The sequence below is a fragment of the Podarcis melisellensis genome (assembly GCF_964234715.1).
Source record: "Podarcis melisellensis genome assembly, chromosome: 14".
Classification (NCBI taxonomy): domain Eukaryota; kingdom Metazoa; phylum Chordata; class Lepidosauria; order Squamata; family Lacertidae; genus Podarcis; species Podarcis melisellensis.
This window is the reverse complement of record NC_138546.1, coordinates 33,292,777-33,317,231: the sequence shown is the minus strand read 5'-3', so window position 1 is coordinate 33,317,231 and position 24,455 is coordinate 33,292,777. Positions and strand designations below refer to the sequence as shown.

At 45.5% G+C, this 24,455-nt stretch overlaps 1 protein-coding gene across 4 annotated transcripts in view; it reads right to left on the bottom strand.

The window, feature by feature from the left end:
- The window catches only part of AGBL1 (AGBL carboxypeptidase 1), a 420,669-nt gene that overhangs the window by 339,990 nt on the left and 56,224 nt on the right, over window positions 1-24,455 (bottom strand). For 3 of the 4 annotated variants that reach the window (XM_081888461.1, XM_081888462.1, XM_081888463.1), the window contains exons 6-7: window positions 13,677-13,714; window positions 2,425-2,633 (exon numbers count right to left, since the gene is read on the bottom strand). In XM_081888461.1, coding sequence (XP_081744587.1) covers window positions 2,425-2,633; window positions 13,677-13,714 — 247 coding nt within the window. The remainder of the gene's footprint in view (window positions 1-2,424; window positions 2,634-13,676; window positions 13,715-24,455) is intronic. The other variant, XM_081888464.1, reaches the window with a different exon arrangement.

Sequence of the window (24,455 nt, the reverse complement as noted above, 5' to 3'; positions counted from 1 at the left end):
CCCTGGTTTTTAGTTTTGGCAGTGTCTTGTCAATGTTTGCAGATGCATGAGTAACAAAGAGCGAAGGGAGATGTGAAAGAGCTGAAAGCTGCCTGTAAACTGCTCTGAACCAAATCCGGAAATTGAAAGGGGGAGAAATCCAGTGGAAATGGCAACTAATTGTTGCAGCTTGGATTGGTGCTGTTCAGGATTTCAGCGACTCCATTCCATTGCCTACTCCACATTTTCCATTTTGTCCGCAACAGGTTGTTGGCATTCCATGTCTACTGAGGCTGTCCAGTCCTCATCCAGCTATTTTGAAGGAGGTGTATGGTTTATTGGAGGCCAGGGCTGCCCTAATCCCCCTAACACTTCCCTCTTGCATGTGTGGTTGGTGCCTATTTGGTGACATTAAATAATAATAAAAATGAAACTCTTAGCTTGAACCTCAGAAGTAGAGGGACTGAGAGAACAATGGAGATTCCCCAGCGTGTTGGCTTCATTTCAGGAACAAGACTGGTTAATTCAGAAACTGCAAAAGGTTGGGAGGAAATTCGCAGGAAGAGAACCTTGGACGAATCCTTACTGCTTTGGTTGTCAGCTAAGCACAAGCCTCTGCAATTCTCTCCTTACAAATTTTAAAAAAACAAACACCAACCTTTCCCTGCCTGCTAAATGACCGCTGTCTTGGCGGCGAGGACAGAATTCTTAACCATTTCAGATGTGTAGTGTTCCATAATCTTGGAGGCATTGCTGGTACAGCTCAAATACCCAAAAGAAAAAAGAAAAACCCGCCTCCAGAGAGGGAGAAGCAGAATGGCAACGCGATCATATATCTTTGCCGCTAAGCTGCATGATGCCCATCTACATAAGAATGTGATTGGTTTTTCATCCCTGATGATTTGAGGGAAAGCCTTCCAATTCCCCCATAACAGAAGCAAAGCACGAAGTTCAGTATTGCTGTGCAGAATAGGCGTGTGTGTTTATTAAGACACGCAGCCTGCAACAAAATGTTGCAGTGTGTGCTCACCGTCCCAGCAGGAATTGCCCCATACTCCAAGATACTATCAGTTCTTAAGAGCTTTAGGGAGGGCTGTGGCTCAATGGTAGAGCATCTGCTTCGCATGCAGAAAAAGGTCTCAGGTTCAATCATCAGCATCTCAAGGTAGGACTGGGAGAGACTCTCCATCTGAAACCCTGGAAAGTCACTGCCAGTCAGTGCAGACAATACTGAGTGAAATGGATCGTTGGTCTGATCCACTGTAAGGCAGCTTTCTATTATTATGTATGTTTCTACTGTTGTAGATCTAGAGTTAGCAAATGTTAGAAATTAGTAAAATGGTAGAATTTGGATAATATTTAGAGTACTGATGGGAAGATTCTGGGCCAGTGGGGAAAATAAAGGCAAAGCTTCATTTCCAGGTCAGGGTCTCACCTAGGATAGAGACCGTTGTTTTTTGTTTGTTTGTTTGTTTGTTTGCTGTTATTATTATTATTATTATTTAATTAATCAATAATATACTGCCCTATACCTGGAGGTCTCAGGGCAGTTCACAGAACAAAATCAAAATATAAAACCACATAATCAAAATTAAAACAACAAGCCAATAACGCCCCCCCCAAAAAAGAACCTAAACGAACTACCAGTTTCTGGTGCCCAAAAACCAGTTCACTCCTTTTGTTCCACCCTGCCAGTCTTGGGGAGAAACAAACCATGGAGCTTGACTCAGTACAGTCAGACCTTGGTTTTGAACGTAATCCATTCTGGAAGACAGTTCAACTTCCAAAACATTTGACAACCAAGGCGTGGCTTCCAGTTGGTTGCAAGAGCTTCCTGCACTCAAGCGGAAGCTGCGTCAGATGTTCAGGTTCCGAAAAACGTTTGAAAACCAGAGCATTTACTTCCAGGATTTCATCATTCGGAAGCTGAAACATTCGAAAACTCTCGCTCTTAAGGGGGGGCAGTTAGAGATCGCTCAGGGTCCAAAGATTGGCCAGAATCAACCACAAACACCCCCGCAATCGACCTGTTGGGCATGCCTCTTCTACAACATCAGCAGTTGGGGGGGGGTATTTTAGCCTGTGGGCCACATTTCTCTCAAGGCAACCTCTTGAGGATCACATGTTAGTGTTGGGTGGAGCCGGAATCAAAAGCGGTCAGAGCAACTGTAAATTTTACCTTTCTGCCATAGACGAGTTTCTACATTCACACCCACACACCCCTCTCCGTCTTCCATCCGAGCAAGCAAGAGGCATCAACAGAATTCAAGGACAAGCACTTGGGGGGCAATGCTGGGCAAGTGAGAGGTGTGGTCTGGGGAGAGTTCAAAAAGCCTCCTTTCATCCCGTGGGGCCCGAGGTTCTCCCACTCCCACTTTAGAGGAAATCAACCTTCAAATGCAAACCCAACAGATGCCAGGGCTTCTGCAATGAATCTTTGATCACCTGGGTTGTTTGAAAGAGAGTCTCCATGCCACGTGCGAGGAGGAACGCTTCTCTGCCAGACCGAACATTGGTGATGTGCTTGAGGCAAAGCAGGAGACCCCTCCGGATGTGGACATAACTGTTGGGAGTATCGTGGTGATGCCAGTCCTGGTACAGCCGCAGCAGTTTATGAATATAGCCTCTGTTCACGGCTCGCCGGCTATTCGACTCTGAAAGCAGAGGACAACAGGTGACTTAGCAGCTGCTGGGAAAGTGCGCAAATGAGGACACAGCTATCATTTACACAAATGCATGCATTTTGTTCCATCCGACATGCTGTTTCTCAGGGCTATTAATATTTGCAGGTGGAAAAGCGATTCTACCAGGAGATTTCTATTTTCCACTGACAATGCATGACCCAAATCAAAATCTGTCTGGTTCCATGCAGACTTCCCTCCCTCATTGTCTTTGTAGTTGTACACTCTAAGCTGAGCTATAACTATAAGCACCCGTCTTTTCCCCCTTGGGAAAATGCATCATAGATTTTGTAGCTGTAAAGATGCATAAATTTCATTAGGTGCCATGTATTTTTTTACCTCCAGTGCTTAAATGTCCACGGTATCTTTGCAAAGGAGGAGGATGTGGAGCAAAGCAGAACTGGCCACACCTTTGTCGCCTTATTGTTCACACCCCCGTGATTTCCTGGTCCAGTAGGCACCATTCATCACTGCTGATACAGTAGATGAAAGTTAAACTTATTATGCTGCAAGACTGTGCAATGCTTGGCTATAACTTCTGGATGAGAGAGCTATGGTTCTGACAGATGCAAGGCTGATTTTGCTTAAACCCACCCTAATGAAATTATCCATTTCATAAATCTCAAGCAAAGCCCTAACCGACAGCATATCACACAGCCCATGTGGCCCCATATCATTCAATGAGATTGTATCTGGCTCTGGGAATATGTGCTCCCATTGTAAGGGTCTTTTTTTTAATAAAAAAAAGTCAGACTCATCAAAAGCTGTCAGAAGCATGGTAATCAAAGAGACCATTGAGCATACCTTCTTGAATCACAATCATAGGGGCTACAATCATTCAGACTGTCTGGTTTGTGGCTTAAGTGTTTTCAAGTCTACTAAGGCACCAATCCTTTGTGACATTATCAAATTGGCCCACAGATACCAATGAAGCCATAAACAAGTGAAAGGACAAGGTTAACACCAGCTCCATTTGTCAGACCAGTCCCAGCTTCAGAGATAACCATCAGCGTGTGTGACATGAATATCTGTGCTAGAAGCAGAGCCTTTCCAATCATCACCCCAAAGCTGTGGAATGAGAAATTGTTCCTCCTTGCTTTTGTTGAAAGAAGAGATCATGGACCTTCCTTTTTTCCACCTGGTTCTTTCAGTAGGTTGTTGCAGGGACTAGTAAAGGCCTCTTATATACCTGCTCAGGTTGTCCTTTTATATACCTGCTGGGATTGACAAGGCATCTGACCCTCACCTGAATCTTATAACTCTCCGGACAGGTGATTTGGTCTTGCAGCCACAGTGTGGAAATAAAGGAAGAGATTGCCCACCAGATACCAGGCACTCTACTATTTAAAATAGGCCCCATTGTTTTTGTTACAATCCTCTTCTCAATTAAGTAATCAATTTTAATCTAGAATTTAAATTCTCAAAACGTTCTTATTTGTTAATTCGAGCAAGTAAACTATTGCTCTCACTTCATTACAAATAGTATTTCTACCTGCAACACATTTGAGCAAACAGGCTTCTCTTCCTTTCACAGATATTTTGTTGCCATTTGCAACTGTATCTGCCTCTAATTAGTTATCATTTAACTCTTTGGGGAAATAATTAGCATTACACATCATGTGCATGGAAGTTGCCGAACCAATTAACCAACAAGAAGGATTACTGTTACTAGCACCAGTTTTCCCCTAACTTAATATTGCTGGATAGTTTTGATGCACTGCAAAAGCATTTTTAGTTTGCTTTCTGTTGCCACCCTGGAACGTTTCTTTATTAGTGCCACTTTGTTTTGTACGATTCCTTGCAAATGAAGGAAAACAACTTTTCTGCTTGTACATGTTGATAATATAATTTTGGTTACTGAGAAAAAACAAGATTGTACAAAAACAAGATTGGGCGCAGGCCTGGCCAGGACATAGGTGTCTTGACTGTGACAAAGGTGACCTGTGTGCTTGCTTAATTAACAGCTGTTGGGAACTTCAAGGTGCCTGCTCTCCCTTCATATGGCCTTTGTACTGGACCTGGAGACTCCAATAGAGAGCATTCCATGTCAAGAAGGAGGGCAAGTGGGCATCCTATCAAGTGACAGAGCAGGAGCTACACAGAGCAGGGCCTTTTCTCTGGTGGTGCCCATTGTATGCCTCGCTCTTCCCAGACCTTCTCTCTTTTGGCCTGTCTTTTGGAGCTTTATAATTTAGGAAGACTTTGGAAGAACTGGTTGACAAGTCTTATTAGTTGCTGAAGTATGAGCGGATTTTATTTGCTGCTATTCTGTGCTTCTGGTGCACCAGGGTTTACACCAGCGTAATAGAGTTGGCCAGGATGCCAGAAGGGATACCATTTATGAGCTTTCTCCATTATCTGCAAAGCAGGGGGTGTTCAGTCAACAGTGCAAAGGCTGGGCTGAAGCATTCCCTGCTGGTTACCTGCTTTCAGCAATAGCGGTCACTGTTTGGTAGTACCCAATTGGTTAGCTGTCAGATTCTAGAGCTCCCTATTGGTGGCTCTTAGGTAACTCACAAAATACAGAGTCCATTCATAAAACACAGTGTTCATTCATAAAGCAGTAACATAAATCTCCATTGCTACATATTGGGTGTATATTTCAGCGGTTGAACGTACAGGTTTATGGCCATGCTGTAGTGTAGTGCTTAAGCGACTGTGAATAAAAGGTGGCTGGGCTCATTGTCTCAGGGTTTGGGGTGGGGGAGCGGTGACAAAACTGATTTCCAATAAATGCGCCCCTTTATTTCCATAATAAGTCCTTGGGTCCGTATTCTAAATAGTGACACTAGGGACTTAGAAGGTGCAGGGCATGTCAGTCCAAACCCTGCACAATTCCATCAGGGCTGACCTTAAGGTAATTGGAGCAACTGGGCGATATTGGGCCCCGTGTGCCACTCCTAAGGGGGCCCTGCACTAGGGCAATCTTGATGGATTTTATTTGTATTTATAAGATTTTGGAGACTTTGACTGTGAACTGGGGCCCTGGGGGGGGATTCAAGTTGCGCCCCACTGCTTCAAATTGGGCCCCACTGGCTAGCCCTGAGTCTCATAGTTGCTGGGCCTGAGTTGCCCTGCCCTTGCATGAAGTCTTGGGTTTGCAATTTTGGGAGAGGGGAGACTGTGGCACTGGGGAGAGGGCAGGCTGGTGAGGCCCCCTAGACTTAGAGGCCCTAGACTTCAGCCTACGTAGCCTATACACAAATCCAGCACTGTGGGAAGGACCCCATAATTCCTGGAGAGGCAGTGCTAGTCAGTGTAGACCATGGGTAGGCAAACTAAGGCCCGGGGGCAGGATCCAGCCCAATCACCTTCTAAATCCGGCCCGTGGATGGTCCGGGAACCAGAGTGTTTTTACATGAGTTGAATGTGTGCTTTTATTTAAAATGCATCTCTGGGTTATTTGTGGGGCATAGGAAATGGCTCATTTTTTATTTATTTTTTTCAAAATATAGTCCGGTTCCCCGCAAGGTCTGAGGGACAATGGACCAGCCCCCTGTTGAAAAAGTTTGCTGACCCCTGGTGTGGACAATAGTATAAGGCAACTTCCTATCTTTTCTATAAATTCCACAATGTTTTGACTTGTTTTTCTCGCAAATAAAGAGTTATCTGACTCAAAACACACTGGATGGTTTGTGGATGACTTTTCTTTAAGATCTTTCTTCTGCCACCTTAGGAACAGTCATTTTCTGCTTTGGAGAACATTTTGAGACTATAATTGCCGGTCTCTTTAAATTGCTCATTGTCACTGTTGTTGTTTTTTCTCAGAAAGAAGCAGAGCAATCCACTTTCTGGGGGGCCCCTCCTCTTTTTTCATTTTTTTTCCTTCTTCCCATAACCACCAAGCAAATGCCTCCAAGATCCGCTTCAGCTCGCTAATTTCCTTTAAAAGCTGCACAAGTTTCTAATGCTGGTGAATGCTGATAGTCGGCAGTGACAAATATGACCAACATTAGATTAAAATAACTGGCTGATAAACAAATTACTCACTAAAAATAAATATTGGATTAAGGGCTTTGGAGGGTAGCATAGTTATGGTAAGAGTGCCACCATGTGGAGCCAGGAGACTATCGTTTGGAAGGAAAGAGAAGGTGGTGGGGGAGGGGAGGCAAGCAGTGACAGCTCAAATTGAATCCTACAGTCTTTGAATTAATGCACCAGTTATTTAAATTGCAATGTTCAGAGCGTGTGTGTGAATTTGTGTTTATTTATTTTTAGAGTGACATTTGGCATGTATGTGTCTGTGCACACGTGATCCTATGCACATTAACTTGGAAGTGAGCCCACTGAGTTCAATGGCACTTACTCCCTAGCAAGTGTGCGTAGGATTGCAGCCCTGTTCATTTCATGCATTCCCTATTTCCCTAGTGGGTTAAAGCTCCCAAGGCAAACTGCAATATACAAAGGGAGGCATCCAAGTAACACGTTGCGTCAGTGCAAGGATTGACGCTTGCACGGCAGAACTTCCCCTCCTCTCCTCCCACCATGTGCCCCTTGAATCTGTTCTAGAGGCAGATTTGTGGAAGGTATGGGGCACAAAGGGAGGGGAGGTCTATTGTGCAAGCCTAAATCCATGCACAGATGGGACTCTTTGGTTGGATATACTGACTGCACAGTGCAAAACCTCTAACTTTCATAACAGAAGTAATAGCTCCCAGTTAAGTGTTGGAGGGTTCTTAGGTTGCTCTGTTGTTTTCATAACACACAGGGTCACTCCTGTCATTAGGCAGAGTGAGACAGCTGCCTCAGGTATAAGAAGCTAGGGGGTGGGCAGCAGCAGTGAGGTGCTGGAGAGGTGCATGTCATGTGACCTGCCTTGTTGAAACATGTCCTAGAGTCATTTTCAGACTTTTGCTTGCCAGGTTGGATGATTGGGAGTGGGTGCGATGGGTGGGTTTGAAATTTACATTCATTGCTTCATCCACACCCAGCTTTGCACACCACTAGCATGTCTTCCCAGAAGGAAAGGTGGCCCTCTAGCTGAAAAGTGTTCCTCGCCCCTTCTGTCAGGCAAATGTGTCTGAAGAAAGATGAGAAATTCCCACATGCACCACTCTGGGCTCTGTTTCAAAACCAAGGATTTGTGACTTCAGTGACTCCTAATGATTAGTCCAAACTGTATTAGCATTTTATACCTTGGGCTGACATGGTACCCTGTATATGTTATGGACTACAACTCATCCCTGTCGTCCCCGACCATTGGCTGATAGTAACTTGACTCCAACAACATCTGGAGGGCATCATATCTGATCAGATATCATCTACTCTGACTGGCTCTACCTCTCTAAGGTCTCAGACAGATGTATCCCATCTCAGCTGTCCAAGATCCTTAAGATGCTAGAGATTGAGTTTTCTGCATGCTAATGTGTTTGCTCTTTTGCTGAGCTGGGACCCACACAACCTAGCAAGATGCTGTTCATTAAGTCACACCAGAAGTCTATCTAAGCTACTACTATCTGCTCTGATGAACAGGACTTCTCCAAGCAGAGATTTTAGCCAGGCTTCCTATTAGTGGTATCCTATTAGCTCTCAGGGAAGGACTTTTGGGCAAATCCAAACAAAGCAGGGGGGGTTTAGCCAAATTTTGAAGTAAGTTTCCATCTCAAGACAGAAGTGGGATCATGCTTTACCTAGTTCCGCTTTTGGCAACCTGGTGCCCTCCAAATGTTTTGGAGTGCAACTCCCATCAGTCCCAGCCAGCACTGCCTGAAATTAAACAGTGAGTGGAGCCTATTTGATCTCAGCTGGGAGGCAGTTCCACAGAACTGAGCCCAGCGTTACTGAATGTACAACTCATGGTGAATATAACCTATGAATCTACACCTCACTAACAGAGAGTCCTGCAAATCAGGCAAGAATATAAGAAATCATGAGGTATCCCGGACCTAAGTTGTTACAGGCCTTGTAAATTAATAGGAGCATATGGGCAGCTAGTACGAGATTTTAAGGACTGGAGTTATGTGCTGGAGGCAGAGGCGGTTTTAGTGTACCACAACCGGTTCGGCCGCACTGGGCACCACACAACCGGGGGCACCACAGCAATGCCATGGAATAGAGCGAGAGAGGCAAGATGCACTGAATTTTAGCATCACATGGAACACTGCTGAAATTTGAGTGTCTGCCACTTCTGGTGGTGTTCTGTCCTCTCCCCCCCCCCCGCCCAACAGTCTAGCCACAGCATTTTGCACTAGCTGAATTTCTAGGCCAGGCCCAGGGGTAGAATAGTAAAGGGTGACCTAACTGTACAACTGCATCCCACCCGAGAACCTGAAATTCAATTGGAAATGCCAGAAATTGAACTTTGGACCTTCTACTTGCAAAGCATGCGCTCTGCCACTGGTCCGCACCAACTCCACATTGTTGCCTCGGTATTTATGCTCAACAAAGGTACCCTCCTAGCCTTGTGATCTGTTCTCTGACTCCTTTTGCCCTTTGCTTATTTTTTTTGCCAAGACTCCAAACTCAAACACTAATATTGACTAGCCTTCTGGGTCAAAAACAGTAATGTCAGGTCTTGCTACTGACAATCAAGCTGCAACGCACGCACGCTCGCAAATACCAGAGGGGGAACAAAACCTGACTTGTGGAATTTTCTCCCATGTACAGTGACTCCTGTAGCATATGTCTGACCAGGTGTTGTTGTGTTAATGCTGCATCTCTACTGCCGGTGTTACTACAATACACACCACACAGTGCTATGCCAATGTAATAGATACCACTTCTTCCACTCGGTGCCAGGTGTAGCTGTAGTCATGCCAATATCAGCAGGGACACCACAGAGATTTCAGGCTCAGCTAAGATCATCAGGAAGAATCAGCTGTTCTGTATGTTTGGAGGTCTTCTGGAAGCCCCTCCAAATATACAGAACAGCTGATTCTTCCTGATGACCTCAGCTGTATGTTTTGGAGGCCCTACCATTTAAGTAGAGTGAGCCACCTGAAGCAGAGTTTCAGGGCCAGCCCTATCAATAGGCAGAGGAAGCAAGTTTGGGACTAGGACATAAAGCTAAACTGTGCATAATCGAAAAAGAAAGCAAAAGCTTTTGATCTCTTCCTTGTGGCCACATCAGAGGAGGAGAGAGGAGGAAGTGGCTAGGTGTGATGTTTGAATGCGGCCAATACTGCTACTCAAATCTGTTATCTTTGTTCACACACACACACACTATAAACAGATAACACGTTTCAGGATTGCTCCCTTCCCCAATCTCCAGTGTCCTCTAGAAACCATCTTCTAACAATGTCCTCCCATCAAGACCCATTCCTTCACCATCTTATGTTAAAGATTCTTGAATGGTCGGATGAAATGGGGGAGGATGAGGAGATTTCACCCCTCCCATATCCAAGAATCTCCTGATGATCTCTGCTGACTCTCCAGAGAGGAGGAGCAGTGTTCTGCTCTCTACTTATTCTAGTCCAGCACCACATCAAAGAGTCAGTCAGTCAGTCAGTGTGTCGGAGAGAGAGAGAGACTGAGTGTTAGAGATCGTGTATATAGATAAGGTTGCTGCTAAGAGCAGCTGCAGACACTCTGTGAAGTGCAGCATTCTTTATGCTTAGACCTCATTTAGCTCTGTATATAGTTTGTATGATAGTTGTAGATAGAATAAAGAAGTTATTCTACAGAGCTGCTCTCCAAGTCATTTATATACTCTGCTAGACTCTGCTATACTCTGCTGTGCGACGACTGTCTTCTTGTGGAAGTGAATCTGGTGCTCACAACTCTAAGCTGTGAGTCCACAGCACTTTGACCTGTTCCTGTGCAGAAGGTGGTCTCTGGAAGTGCTACCCAGCTCGCCTAGCCCAGTCGGGGCTGAAGTGTATGAGTCCAGTTGGTGGCACTGGCTCAAGGGCGATGCTGACAGAATGCAGCCAATACTGCTACTCAAATCTGTTATCTTTGTTCACAGACACAAACAGACTATAAACAGATAACACGTTTCAGGATTGCTCCCTTCCCCAATCTCCAGCGTCCTCTAGAAACCATCTTCTAACAATGTCCTCCCATCAAGACCCATTCCTTCACCATCTTTGGCCATTACAAAACACTGACCAAACACTGGTGTACTGTGCTCAGCCTTTGCTTTTCAGGGGAGCCCATAGCAAGAATCTCACAACCCTATTAGAGGACAATTTAAGTGCATCTTTAACCAGAACACCCTTCCTTTTAAATGAGTATAAGACAAGCAGAGTATACAGTGCAGAGGAAATGAGAACATTATACAGCAGGTTCATTGAAGAAAAACAATCCTCCAACAATGTATAACAGTGGGAAATAGGGAATGGCTCAGATACTGAGCCTTGGTGCATGAGACTAAAGGGCTACAAGCACAGGGACATCTTCATTTTAACTGCTGAAACACTGGAGGGTGTGGAATAGCACCCGCAGTGGCCAAAGTGAAAGATAAATTGAGAACCTACATCTAAGTCTAACTGACTCCCTCATCAAACCAACCCATGCAGAGGGTGGCTTGGCTTGCTTACATGAATAAACTGCCTTCTGCTTTCTCATCCTTGCTAGATTAACTACACAAGTGATCCCAAACAGTCAGGGATCACACCATGAATGGTCCCTTGCTTGGATGGGCCACTGTGGTGTGGCTTCATGTTGATAACACTGAGGGGGAGGGCAACTCCCCCCCCAAAAAAGTTACAAAAATATGACTGGGGAAAGGTGATCATTCTCAGCAACACCATTGGGGGGAAAACCTTTGTACTGTTGTCTCAGCTCTAACTAAGCTTCAGTGATATGAAGGTCCTGGAGATGCCCAGGAAAAAAGGATAGCAAAGGGAAACTCTTCCCTTCCCTTACATTCGTTTCCGCTCTGGAGCGGCCTGATCATCTCCCTTATTAAGATTTAATGTCTGAGCCAGAAGGTGTTTCCTCGTTGCAATAATTTGACCTTTAAGTGCCCAGGTTAATGCTAGAGTATTATTTGCAAACGGAGAACATGAACTGCCTCATTTAAGTACAGCTTTCTCTGGATCCAATTTTTCACCAATGCATTCATTCCTAATGCTCATAAAAAACAAGGAGAGAGGGAGAGAGAAGGAGACAGGGGCAACGAGGAAGAGAACGAGATCATGGGTGAGAGAGAGAGAGAGAAAGAAAGGACAATACTTGCATTGTGATTTATAGTCGGGAAGATTGTCTGCAATGGTAGAGCACTCTTTCTTAATCAAAGCTTTATTAAATTCTGGTAATAAAAGGCTAAGTGTTTTTAGATGGGGAAGAGGCATAATAGGGTATAGCATTCTCTTCACGAACATTCATCCTGAGTGTGCGTGGGCTCATATAAAAGGCCTTTCCGTCTGACAGATACTCTAAAGGGTAGATACACTGTCGCATATCAGTTCAGTCATGATGTTCAAGTTCCCCTACCCCTCGCACCCCCTTGGCCATTTCAGATTGGATCAGAAATGAACAGAAGTATCCCCCCCAATATATATATATATATATATATATATATATATATATATATATATATAATCAGGAAATGCACCGATCCAGATTAACACACCCAAATCCCATTGGAACTGGTGGGACAAAAGGCAAGGAACCCATGTACAGTGGTACCTCGGGTTACATAGGCTTCAGGTTACATACACTTCAGGTTACAGACTCCGCTAACCCAGAAATAGTACCTCGGGTTAAGAACTTTGCTTCAGGATAAGAACAAAAATCGTACTCTGCAGCAGCAGCAGGAGGCCCCATTAGCTAAAGTGGTGCTTCAGGTTAAGAACAGTTTCAGGTTAAGAACGGACCTCCAGAACGAATTAAGTACTTAACCCGAGGTACCACTGTAGTAGATGGAGCAAGATCCAATTGCAGTTAGAACCAACAAATTCTAGTTTTGTTCCCAGCCTCCTCCCTGCTGATTTCTGCAAAGGCAACACACAGACTAAGCTGGAGGAAGCTTGCAACCAGAGACATCCTGTGGACTAGCTGTAAGCAAGAAAGCAGGGTGGGGCGGGCAGGGAGGCTGACTGAGGTTGGCTGGGCAGTGCAACGCTTCTCCTAATGGACAGTGCCAGGTCCTTAAATCCCTCCAACTTCCTCTTATCCGCTGCAATGCGTCCTTGAACTCTCTTAAGGTGCTGCCCCCCACCCAGCCCACGTCTGATAGTTAAGTCTTTATTGACAAAGAAGCACTCACAGCAGCTCTCGCAGTGCTCCAAGATACACAGACACTTCTAGACTCCAGGCAGCTGTCCTGCCCTGAAAAGCAGTTGCAGCAACAGGGGCACCACACACACACATATACCCAGCTTGTGTATCTGACGGGGGGCACACACATGTAACCTGAGGCTCTGCCTACATGGAAGCAATCACTGCACTCCCCTCTTCAAGCCCTTCCAGGAGACAGGGGGTGGGGGGGCAGGCAGCCTACTGGCCCATCCCTTCCCTGAACACTCCTCCTCCTCTGCTACATCCGGCATCTCTCCCTCCCTCTTGGACAACTCTGTCCCTTCCTCCTGCTGCTGCCCTGGCTCCTGCCACGCAGCAGCTCACCGGGGTCTCTCAGGCAAGGGTCTTCCCCAGCCCTGCCTGGAGATGCCAGAAATCGAATCTGGGACCCTCTGCATGCAAGGCTCTAACCCCAAGCCAAGGGCCCTCCCCTATGGTCACTGCCTGTCAGAGTAGACATCGCTGGGATAACAGTGGCATGTCTCAGGAGAAGGCAGCTTCACAAACATCAGAGCAGTTAAGATATTAATCTTGCCATTTTAGAAACGGCACCCCGGGGGGCATTTTCCCCCCTTACTGCTTTTGTAAGTTATGCATTTTGAGGCACAGTAAATAAGGTAGGACATGACCTAAATATCACATGCAGCCTCCTCTCTTTTCACTGTATTAGTCCTCTGTGCCCTGTTTGCAGTTTCAGACAAGCAGTACTGATTAGGATGAAGGAGGAAAGAGGATATATCTTTGGGGAAACAGGAACATTTCTACCTACATAGACAGTGCAGGAAAGGGGAGGGGTGGGGTGGAATTCAGCGAGGAGGTGGAAAAGCTTACTTGATTTCAACAAAGCTGCCAGAGCTTCAACTGCTGCCCTGGGGAAAGAAAAGAAAAAGAAGGGAAATATCATTTTCTTCCATAATTTCTGTAACCTTTGGCTTCATAATCTCTCCTGCGGTTCCCCCAGCTACTGCAAACTGAGCAGAAGAGCTCTGTGGAAAAACCATCACACTTCCATCATCTTGCACCAGCTTGCAAGGCCTTATCCTTTGCGTTTGGCTCAGTTCTACAATTAGCCTTCTAGCCTTGCATTAGCGTTACACTGATCTGTAGTGACCAGTCAGTACAAACAGCTACCCAGTGCGTCGTCAGGAATTAGGCGGAATGCTTTTCTTGACACGACTCCTCCAGATCTCGCTCTCTTTTGCTGTCTAGGAAGCTCCCTGAGACCAAGTCAGACCACTGGGTCCATCTGGCTCAGTGCCAGATACATAGGCCAGCCGTTGCTCTCCAGGATTCTGTGCAGGAATCTCTCCTAGCCCTACAATGAAATGGCAGGGGTTCAACCTAAGACCTTCTGCATGCAAAACAGATGCTCTGCCCCTGAGCCATGCCCCTTCCCCCAATCCCTCAGTGCTGGGAGAAACTGGCTCTGGATTTCAGTGAACTTCCTGGTGCCTAAGCCATGACTGACCACAAAATATTTCCAGGAAGTACATTCTGGGATTCTAGCCGGGAACTTGTCACTGGTTTTCTAAACCAGTTGCATATCTACACCACAAACATAAATATAGAACTAGATATATGTGTCAGGGACTGGGCAGAGGAGGAGTAGTGGAGACCACCTGCCCAGCCCGACCCTTCCAGAGAAGAAGGAGACAGTTCAGAATTACAACAGGGGTTTGAGGGAGGTCACAGCTCAGAGGCAGATGAGGGGGGAAAGCTGGGAAATAATGGGAGAGGAGGAAGAATAAGCACCAGAGGGCGACAGCTGATGGACACAGTGTCTTTAGAAAGCATTCCCCTTCTCCCAGGCACTGAAAGTAGGAGAGCAAAGAACTCAGAGGCAGAGGGAACTTCTCAGCACCCATAGTGATGACTCATGAAGGGAGAGAGAGAGTGGTTGGAGACTCACTCAGGGCAACGCCATTATTTCAAGAGGATGCATTTCCAAGCCTCTCTCTGTGAATATTGAATAAACAGCTGTTGGTAAGGACTTTTCCTTGCCTTATCCATTCCTGGCAACCTACCATAGGAGGTTGGCTCCTCTGTAACTTGACAATATGCATCTTGTATATCTTGATTTTTACCTTTTTGTTCTATTACTGTTCTTATATTTCAGTTTTAATATTTTATTTTATTTCTGTTATCTTTGGGATAAAAATGTCTCAAGTAAGTATAATAAACACATTAGCATAATAACTATTATTAATATTGTAAAATATCATTAGTGGTACTGAAAGCTGCTGGGTGGCCCACCAGGATCAAGGCAACCAAACTCCCCCTGTCTTTTCCCCAGCAAAGCACATCTCACAGAGGGGGTGTTCACACAGTTACAAGTTATGGCAGCTCCTGTGCGCTCCTGTCACTGTGCTTTTTAAGCTGGGTTCACACAGCATTAGCCACAATCCATCTGCATCCTGTAAGTCAGTCAGTAAGCAAGTTCCTAGCCTCACATGCTAACCATTTAACCACACAGCTCCACCGTATACATAACATCTATTCCCCCACTGAATTTCAAAGATGGAGGACTGGTACTTCCAGGTCAGACGTAATGTGGAAAAGTGCCGAAATGCCATTGTTGGGGCAGCTAGCAAAGCAGCTGAAAAGACAAGTTTCTGGAGCATAATGTTGCTGCTCTGTTTCCCTGCTTCTAGGAAGTTCTATGTGTCCACAGCATGCCACATACTGGCATCTTCAAAGCCCCACATGCCCGCTGCGTTGTTTCACCGAAATCACTATATAAACAAAGCCTCCGATAAATCGCATTAGCTTTCTCACCAAGCCAATTATCAAGCTGCAGTTGGAAATAAATATTTTATTGCCATTCAGCTGCCATTTATCACGTATTCAGCTCGGCAGCCAAGCAGAGGCGAGATTGCGGGGCAGAGAAGCCCACTAGCACCCGCTGTTCCAAGGCTGGCCTTCTTCCTTGTTTACAATGCGATCCCACCCCCCTCCCCGCAAAATGAATCAATTGGAGTCCAGAAAAAGCTTTGCAAACAAGCAACAAATCACCATGTAAAAGCCAGCTGGGCTGATGCTTCAGTGCACTGATTGAAAACTAGGGCAGTGATCAGAGCCGCAGAACAGGAAGAAGAAGGAGAAAAAATTATAATGGCCAGGTGGTTACTGAGTGGTGGCCAGTGAGACACCAGCCAGTTTTGTGTATCAGAATGCCACCTGATGGAATGGGAATGAGCAGACTGTGCCAGGAACACGGCAGTATTTCTTTGCTACATCTCCTTCTGTGTGCACCTGTACATCTCTGCACAAATCAGAAGTGATGCATAAATGACAATGGGGTTTTAACAAGGAAGATGGGGAACATCTGCCCTCTGCCGAATCAGACCCCCGGTCCATCTAGCTCGGCATTGTCTACACAGTCTGGAAGTGTCTCCCTCTGGGGAAAACCATACATCCTGCAGAAAGGCTAATTCATATTAGGAATCTGCCTTTCACCCTCTGGCCAGTGGCCCACCTAACAGTACTGTCTACTCTGCCTGACAGTGGCCCTCCAGGGTTTCACAGGAGTCTTTCTGAGGCCTCCTTAGACATCTCGAGGATGGCACCTGGGACCTTCTGCGTGCAAAGCAGATGCTTTGCCACAGAGCTTCAACCCTTCATGCTAAGAAGCTGCCAGGAAACCAGATCCTTGGTCCACGTAGCTCAGTATTGTTGACACTTACTGGAGGTGGCTCTCCAGGGTTCCAGGCATGGGTTTCTCCCTGATGAGAGATGCTGGAGGTTGAACCTGGGATCTTCTGCTTGGAAAGTAGATGCTCTGCCACTGAACTATCTCACTTCCCAGGATGCAAGGAGGGATGACTCTTCCCATTCTCCCTTCTCTCCCCCACCACACCCACACAAGGATTCTGATTGTGATAATCATAGGTATGGCCAGTGAAATTCTCAAAGGGATGGTAGATGCTCACAGGTGAGTCTGGTTGGCCACTGTGGGAACAGAGTGCTGGGTTGGATGGTCCATTGGCCTCATCCAACAGCCAGGATCTTCTTATGTTCTCTGCCACCTGAATGGAGACCGCAGAGGGGCTGTGGACCTCTAGTGCCTGAGATGCAAGGTCAGTCTCAGAAGAGCAGGTGTATCCTGCCCATTAAAAAAAAATCTCATCAATGAATTGAGGCTGAGTTCATCCTAGGAACATGTGAGCACAGGAAGCTCACATGAGACCATTGGTCCATCTAGCTCAGTTTTGTCTACACTGACTGGCAGTGAAAAAATTCCGCACCCCTGTTTGGGTTCCAAGGCTCCAATCCTTGGTCTCCAGGCTCTGGATCTGACCCTCTAGCAACACTAACACGGGAAAGACCAGTCCTTACTTAGCCCCTGCATTTCATGTATGTTACAGCCTTGTTGGGGTGCCAGACTTCCATTGCTAACCTGAAGTCTCCAGGTTTGCCTACCTCCCTTCAGATGGCAGGTGGTGGGTTTGAATCCCCAGCTGAGAGATGATGATGATGAAGAAGACAATGATATGATTTAAAAAAAATTATTAAGCATTCAGCTTGCAAGCTATAGCCCAGCAGGAACACTTAAACCTATCTGGCCAGAAGCAAGTAGGCTAGATTAAATGTTCTCTGCCCAGGCTCCTGAATCAGATGAGAAGAAATGGTCCCCTCACTTCGGCTGGACCTGAGAACATCCTCTGTAACTAAGCTTTCTATCTTACTTTCCAGTAAGTGATGTGAGGTCTGGGATGCTCCTGACCGTGTAGCAGGAGTGATGCAGTAGAGCAGTAAAGCGAGAGGGGGACACTGTGTCATAGATTCGGCAAGTTGACAAATTCACTGCTACATACTGAGAAAGTGAGAGCAGGAGATGGGTGGGTTTTGTGCACCTGGTCACCTGGTATCATCATAAGGCAAAGCAATGTTCTTTCCTCCAGCATCAGAGGGAGATAATGAGATGAAGAAGGAGAGAGAAGCGAGGATCTGGATAGAGGTGGGGGGCAATAACCAACAGTAAAATTGCATGGCAGAGGGAGAGAGAGAGAACTACAGAGAAAGTGAAAAGGCTCTGAAGCTGTGAGCATATGCTGCAGCAGAACTCTTGACATTGTGCCCAGTGAAAAACCTGATAATTTTCTCAAGAAAAGATGGGAAATACACAGACAAAGCTCCATTCCTAAAACACAGACCCTCGTCAAGGAGATTCTGATGAATCCCTGTCACAAAGAGCCAAGTTTCACTCCACTCTTTTAAACTCTTTTAAATCTGCCTCAAAGAGAGGGATGGAGGGAAAGAAGATAGATGATAGATTAGATCAGGCTTCCTCAACTTCAGCACTCCAGATGTATTGAGACTACAATTCCCATCATCCCTGACTACTGGTCCTGCTAGCTAGGGATCATGAGAGTTGTAGGCCAAAAACATCTGGAGGGCCGAGACTGAAGAAGCCTGGATTAGATAGATGATAGATGATAGATGATGATGATAGATAGATTAGATAGATGATTGATATATAGATGAATGATAGATAGATAGATGATAGATGATAGATAGATAGATAGATAGATAGATAGATAGATAGATAGATAGATGATAGATAGATAGATAGATAGATAGATAGATAGATAGATAGATAGATGATAGATAGATACCATCTTCCAGGGGAAACTATGTAAAAATAACATTGTTAGGCTAGATCACTCTATTTCTGGACCATAATCCTGTGTCTGCATTAATCTGTGGGTTGTTGTTGTTGTTTAAAAAAACAACTATGTATGAAGTTTTATACTTATATACATATTTTATCAGAAAATTCCATTTCATGTATATCTCAATGTGCATAATGTGCATAATGTGCATATTTCTAAGCATATTTTACTCTGAAATATGCCACTTTGTTTTCCATACCTTGGTATGCTTTTGAGCTGAGGATTGCAAAATCTGGAGAATTCATGCTCTGGTCCTTTTACAGTATTAGTCGAAGAGGTGGAGATCTGGTCAGTTCACCGAAAGATGCAGACCAAACAAAATTCTCCTCCATCTCTAGAACTTCAGTGTTAAAAAAAAGGAGGCTTGCAGAGCTTCTAAGAGGTAAATTAGTCAAGTAGAACTTTAACTGATAGAACTTTAACTGGTTTAATCACTGAGAGCATTCATTTTATTGATGGGGATGCAAAGCAAAGGCACACTTGCTTATTAGGGGGAGGAGTTGCCAGTTCTCTGGTGTGCTGCTATAATACTGAATGCAAAAGGAAATCTTAACCATCACTGTTAGCTTTTTCAATTTCTTATGAGATAAGTTGCTATTTAACTTGCACATTATGGAGAATGGGCTCCTAGATGGCTGCGGCAGAAGGCAGCTCAGACTGCAGGCACAAAGGACCATATTTTTCAGAGCTTCTCCACTTAAATGCCTTCCTGTGTGTACTTAAACAGCACATCAGAGTGAAAAGTTTGCAGTAATTTTCACCAGGATGCGCCACTTCGCCATATACAAATGAGATTTTAATGTGGGTTCTCCCCCCCCCGACACATTCCTCTTATGAATTCCTTCCCCTGAAACATCCCAAAGCGATTGAGAACTAAAGGCAATTTCAGATCCAGTGCCGATATAGATTGAGATAAGATTCACCACTGTAAAGGCCTGTGGGGAAGGGGAGGGTTTCAAATAGACATTGCAAAGAGAATAGAGGTGGCGTCAGTATGATATGTAAGGGAGAGCATTCTAAAGGGTAAGTTCCAAGTCACATGGTATGGAATGGGCCTTCTAATGAGATGGTATGCAGCTGCAGGAGGCTCCGTTCTGCAGAACACAAGTGATTGGTTGGGTCTATGAGATAATCTTTTGTAGTTACAGCACACACACACACACACACACCCCGACTACAGACATACACCCTCAGGGGGAGTACAACCCTGACCAAAGCACACAATTGACCAATTATCTGGACTCAGGGTCAAGGGAACACCTAGTTGGGCATGTCATTGCTAGCACCTTGTTCACGTCATCAGGCCACATCATTGAAACTGATCATGTGACTCACAGGAAATGAAGGAATAAAAACCTATACAGTGGTACCTTGGAAGGTGAACGCCTTGGCTCCCAAACAAATCGGCTCCCGAACTATCGAAACCCTGAAGTGAGTGTTCCGGTTTTCGAACATTTTTCAGAAGCCAAATGTCCGGTGTGGCTTCCACAGCTTCCAGTTGGCTGCAGGACACTCCTGCAGCCAATCAGAAGCTGTGATTTGGTTTTTGAACAGTTCCGGGAGTCGAACACACTCCCAGAACGCATTCTGTTCGAGAACCAAGGTACAACTGTATTGTGTGTGTGTATATATATATATATATATGCTTTCGTAGATTTTCACGGGTACAGGAATGCAGGTTTTGGTGTCCTCGGGTGTCTTCCCGTGTAAAAGTTGGGGTGTCTAGGCGACGTTTCGACGAGGTCTCACTCGTCATCTTCAGGCTGGTGCTTTCGGCTTCTTGTTACTGGAACAGAGCAGGATCTCAGTGTTTGAGTTCCTATAAATACTGTTGAGGGGGTGTGGTGTATAGCCTCCAATGTTCTGGGCAGAGAGGAGGTGCCACCATGGTTTGGCTACTGGATGGTGTCTGTAATTTATCTGTGGAGAGGGTCTGGGTTTGGGTCTGGTGTGGTTGATTGGTGATGGCGTTCTGTGTGCCTCTGGATCTGGTGTCAGTTTTTGTGGGGAGGGCTAATTTCCAGATGTCTGGCAAGCGGGATGTGTCGTCACGCTTGTTCATGTTGTGAGGGTGTTTCTCTATCTCGATGGCTTCCATGATTATTCTCTTGTGGTGATGTTCCATGTTAAAGAGCAATTTGGAATCTGCAAAATTAATTTCGTGTCCTGTTTCTTTCATGTGTTGGAAAAGAGAGGAAGTTTTTTCTTCTTTTTTGACGGCATTCTTGTGTTCTGCGATACGTGCATTTATTCGTCTGTTTGTTTGTCCAATGTACGTGGCTGGGCAGACTTTGCAGGGTATTTCATAGACCCCTTGGTTTTCCAACTGGATTTTATCCTTGGGGTTTCTGAGGATATTGGCTATTTTTTGGTTGGTGCAAAAGGCTGTTTTGATATTGTGTTTATGGAGGATTTTGCTAATTTTATCTGTAGTGCCCTTGATATAAGGAAGGAGGGCCATGCCATTGTTTTCTTCTGTGTCTTGGTTTTTGGGGGGTGTTTCTTTTTGGATTAGCTTCGTAACCCTGTTTTGCTGGTATCCATTGGCAATTAACACATTTGAGAGATTCTGTAACTCAGTTGTCAAGTGGTCTTTGTCAGCCAGGCGTTTGGTTCTGGAGATGAGAGTCTTGGCTACGGAGTTTATTTGTGCAGGGTGGTGGTGTGATTGTGCATGTAAGTAGCGGTTGGTGTGTGTTTTTTTCCGGTAGATAGTGTGTCCTAGGGAGCCATCAGGTTTTTTGTAGATTAGGACGTCAAGGAAGGGAAGTTGGTTGTTGGCTTCTATTTCCATAGTGAATTGTATTTTGGGGTGTAGGCTGTTGAGATGTGTGAGGAAGCTATCCAGTTTTTCCTTCCCGTGTGGCCAAATTACAAAGGTGTCGTCAACATATCTGAGCCAAAGTTTGGGTTTGTGTTCTGACTTGTCTAAAGCATTGGTTTCAAAGTGTTCCATGTACAGGTTTGCGATGACCGGTGAGAGGGGTGATCCCATAGGTGAGGGGGTGATCCTCCAGCACCAGAATTCAAAAGCATCAATTCTTCGGCGATCAGCCTTCTTTATGGTCCAGCTCTCACTTCCATACATCACTACTGGGAAACCCATATCTTTAACTACATGGACCTTTGTTGGCAAGGTGATGTCTCTGCTTTTTAAGATGCAATTAATTCTCCTTTTGCTTGCAGTGGAAGAAAGTGGCTTACCTTGGGGAGGCAGATTGAGAGTAGCCAGGCAATCTGCCTCTGCAGCTACTAGTGTGAGTGAACAGTGGAAGACAGAAGAGCCACAGAACCATGACGGAAGAATTGTTTTGCATGGGAAAAGTTCCAGGTTCAACCCCTAGCATCTCCAGGTAGGTCTGGGAAATACTTCTGCAAATAATACCAATGGGATCCCCAACCCTTAAGCACTGGGCCATCACAGTTAAGTGTGGGTGAAGGTAAAGCTTTTGTGTTAGGTGAGCATTTGGTGTTAATGGACCATGAGGAAGCACATCACAAAACTGTGAGTGATTCTGACTCTTCCCTGGGAATCATCATCCCTCCCTTTGTTCCTGTGCATTGTGCTGCATCCCAGTTGTGACTCAAGCCCAGGGTTTCCCAAACTTGGGTCTCCAGCTGTTTTTGGGCTACAGTTCCCATCTTCCTTGACCACTGGTACTGCTCGCTAGGGGTGATGGAAGTTGTAGTCCAAAAAGAGCTGGAGGCCCAAGTTTGGGAAACCCTGCTCAAGCCTGATTGGGCAGTCAAGAAAATCAACAGTTTAAAATATACACTATAACAGGACTGTCCAACAGGTCGATCGTGATCGACCAGTCGATCGTGGGATCCACCCTGCCCCCGCCCCTGCACCAAAAAAAAATAGTTGGACAGCCCTGCACTATAAGATAAAATTGCAGATTAGAATACATGTCAGCTTTATATGTCAAGGTAAAGGTAAAGGGACCCCTGACCATTAGGTTCAGTCTTGGCCGACTCTGGAGTTGCAGCGCTCATCTCGCTTTATTGGCCAAGGGAGCCGGCGTACAGCTTCCAGGTCATGTGGCCAGCATGACTAAGCCGCTTCTGGCGAACCAGAGAAGCACATGGAAACGCTGTTTACCTTCCCGCCAGAGCGGTACCTATTTATCTACTTGCACTTTGACGTGCTTTCGAACTGCTTGGTTGGCAGGAGCAGGGACCGAGCAACAGGAGCTCACCCCGTCGCAGTGATTCGAACCGTCGACCTTCTGATCGGCAAGCCCTAGGCTCAGTGGTTTAACCCACAGCACCACTCGCTTCAAGGTAAGTTTATCTAAATGGAAAGGTTTTTAGAAGATGCTGAAAATAATACAATGGGCAGGGAGTTCCAGAGTTTAGAAGCTGCCACAGATTGATTTATTACAAATGCATAAGAATAGCTACACATTATGGTCTGCACATTCATCCTAGAGGTACAGATTGAGTCAATCCAGACTGGAATTTGCAAAGATTGAACTCTTCATGTCTCCCTCACCACCCCCCGCCCTAAACTACTACAGTATATACAGGTCACTGAAGCCTTCCCCTCCTACAAGCCTCTGCCTCTCCCAACTGCTGCATGTTATAAGGCACTCTGGAGATAAAAGATGCTACCATCAAAAGAGAACCCAATACAGAGTGTTCTCAGACTGTAACGATGTATGGGAGATAAGAAGAGTGCTCATTTTTAGACTTATCTGCAAGGAGATAAAATGCAGCAAAACTAATTTGAAAACGCCGAATGATTGGGGAGGGCTGGGGTGGAACAAACTAGAAAAATGTGAAGACCAACTTATAGCAAGATAAGGGGGAAATTGTAGGGTATGTTCATCCCAACCCTGGCCATGGGGATGAAATGCATGTCAGTGGAGAGGATCTGCTAGAAGAGAGCAATGGGGAACATAATATCATACAATGAGCCCACTGGTTCAGACCAAAGGTCCATCTTGTCAAGCATCCTATTTTCACAGTGACCAAGCAGGTGCCAATTGGACCGGACCAGGCCAACGCACCCATGAGGCAAGGTGAGGCAACCGCCTCAGGCGGCAAGGTCCACCAGGGGCAGCAGATCGTGATGTCAACCTTTCTTCCTTCCTTCCCTTGTTCCTGGTGTAGATTTTCCCTGATGTCCTTCTTCCCTGATGGGGAGGGGGGATGCCATTTTGGTGGGTCATTTGAGTGGGGGGCAAATACAGGGATGGGAATCCTGTGGCTCTCCAGATGTGGCTGGACTCCAACTCCAATCATCCATGGGTCGAGTTGATGGGAGCTGGGGTCCAAAAAACTACATCTGCAGGGCTGTAGGGACGCACCCCTCACTTAACAATTTTATAAGTAAATGAATGAATAAATGCTTACACCCATTTTTGGGGAGTGGGAGGTTTACATCTGTGGGATGTAAACACAGGAGCAGTCAATGACAACATTCCTAGAGCGTACATGTTAGAACATGGGGAGGGATGTCTGTCTAGCAAGCAGGTAAACTTCCTGGGGACGGACTTCCTCCGCATGTGACCAGAGGTGGGTGTGGCCTCACCTGTGCAGGTAAATGATAACAGCACAGGGCAGGCAGCCATCTCTCTCTCTCTGCCATCTCTCTCTGCCATCTTCCTTTGATGAGGAAACATCTAAGGATGCTCTCTTGGCTCCCAGCCAAGAGAGGAGATAAGGACTATCTTGCTACAAGATAGATTCTAAATGTATTTTACCTTTTTAAGCTGTGTGCCTTCTGGGATCATATTGTGAACAGAACGTGAGTAAACTCTTTTATACTTTTATAAAGACTGTGTTGTGTCTTGTATTTTAGGAGGGAACAAAAGGGGAAATTACCAGAGTAATTATTATAGAGGTTCTAGTGAACCTGTGCACACGTTGCCGTTGCGTACTTAAAGGGGAATGTCTATAAACTCTGCTGATATTTTGGGAACTTGTTAGCACA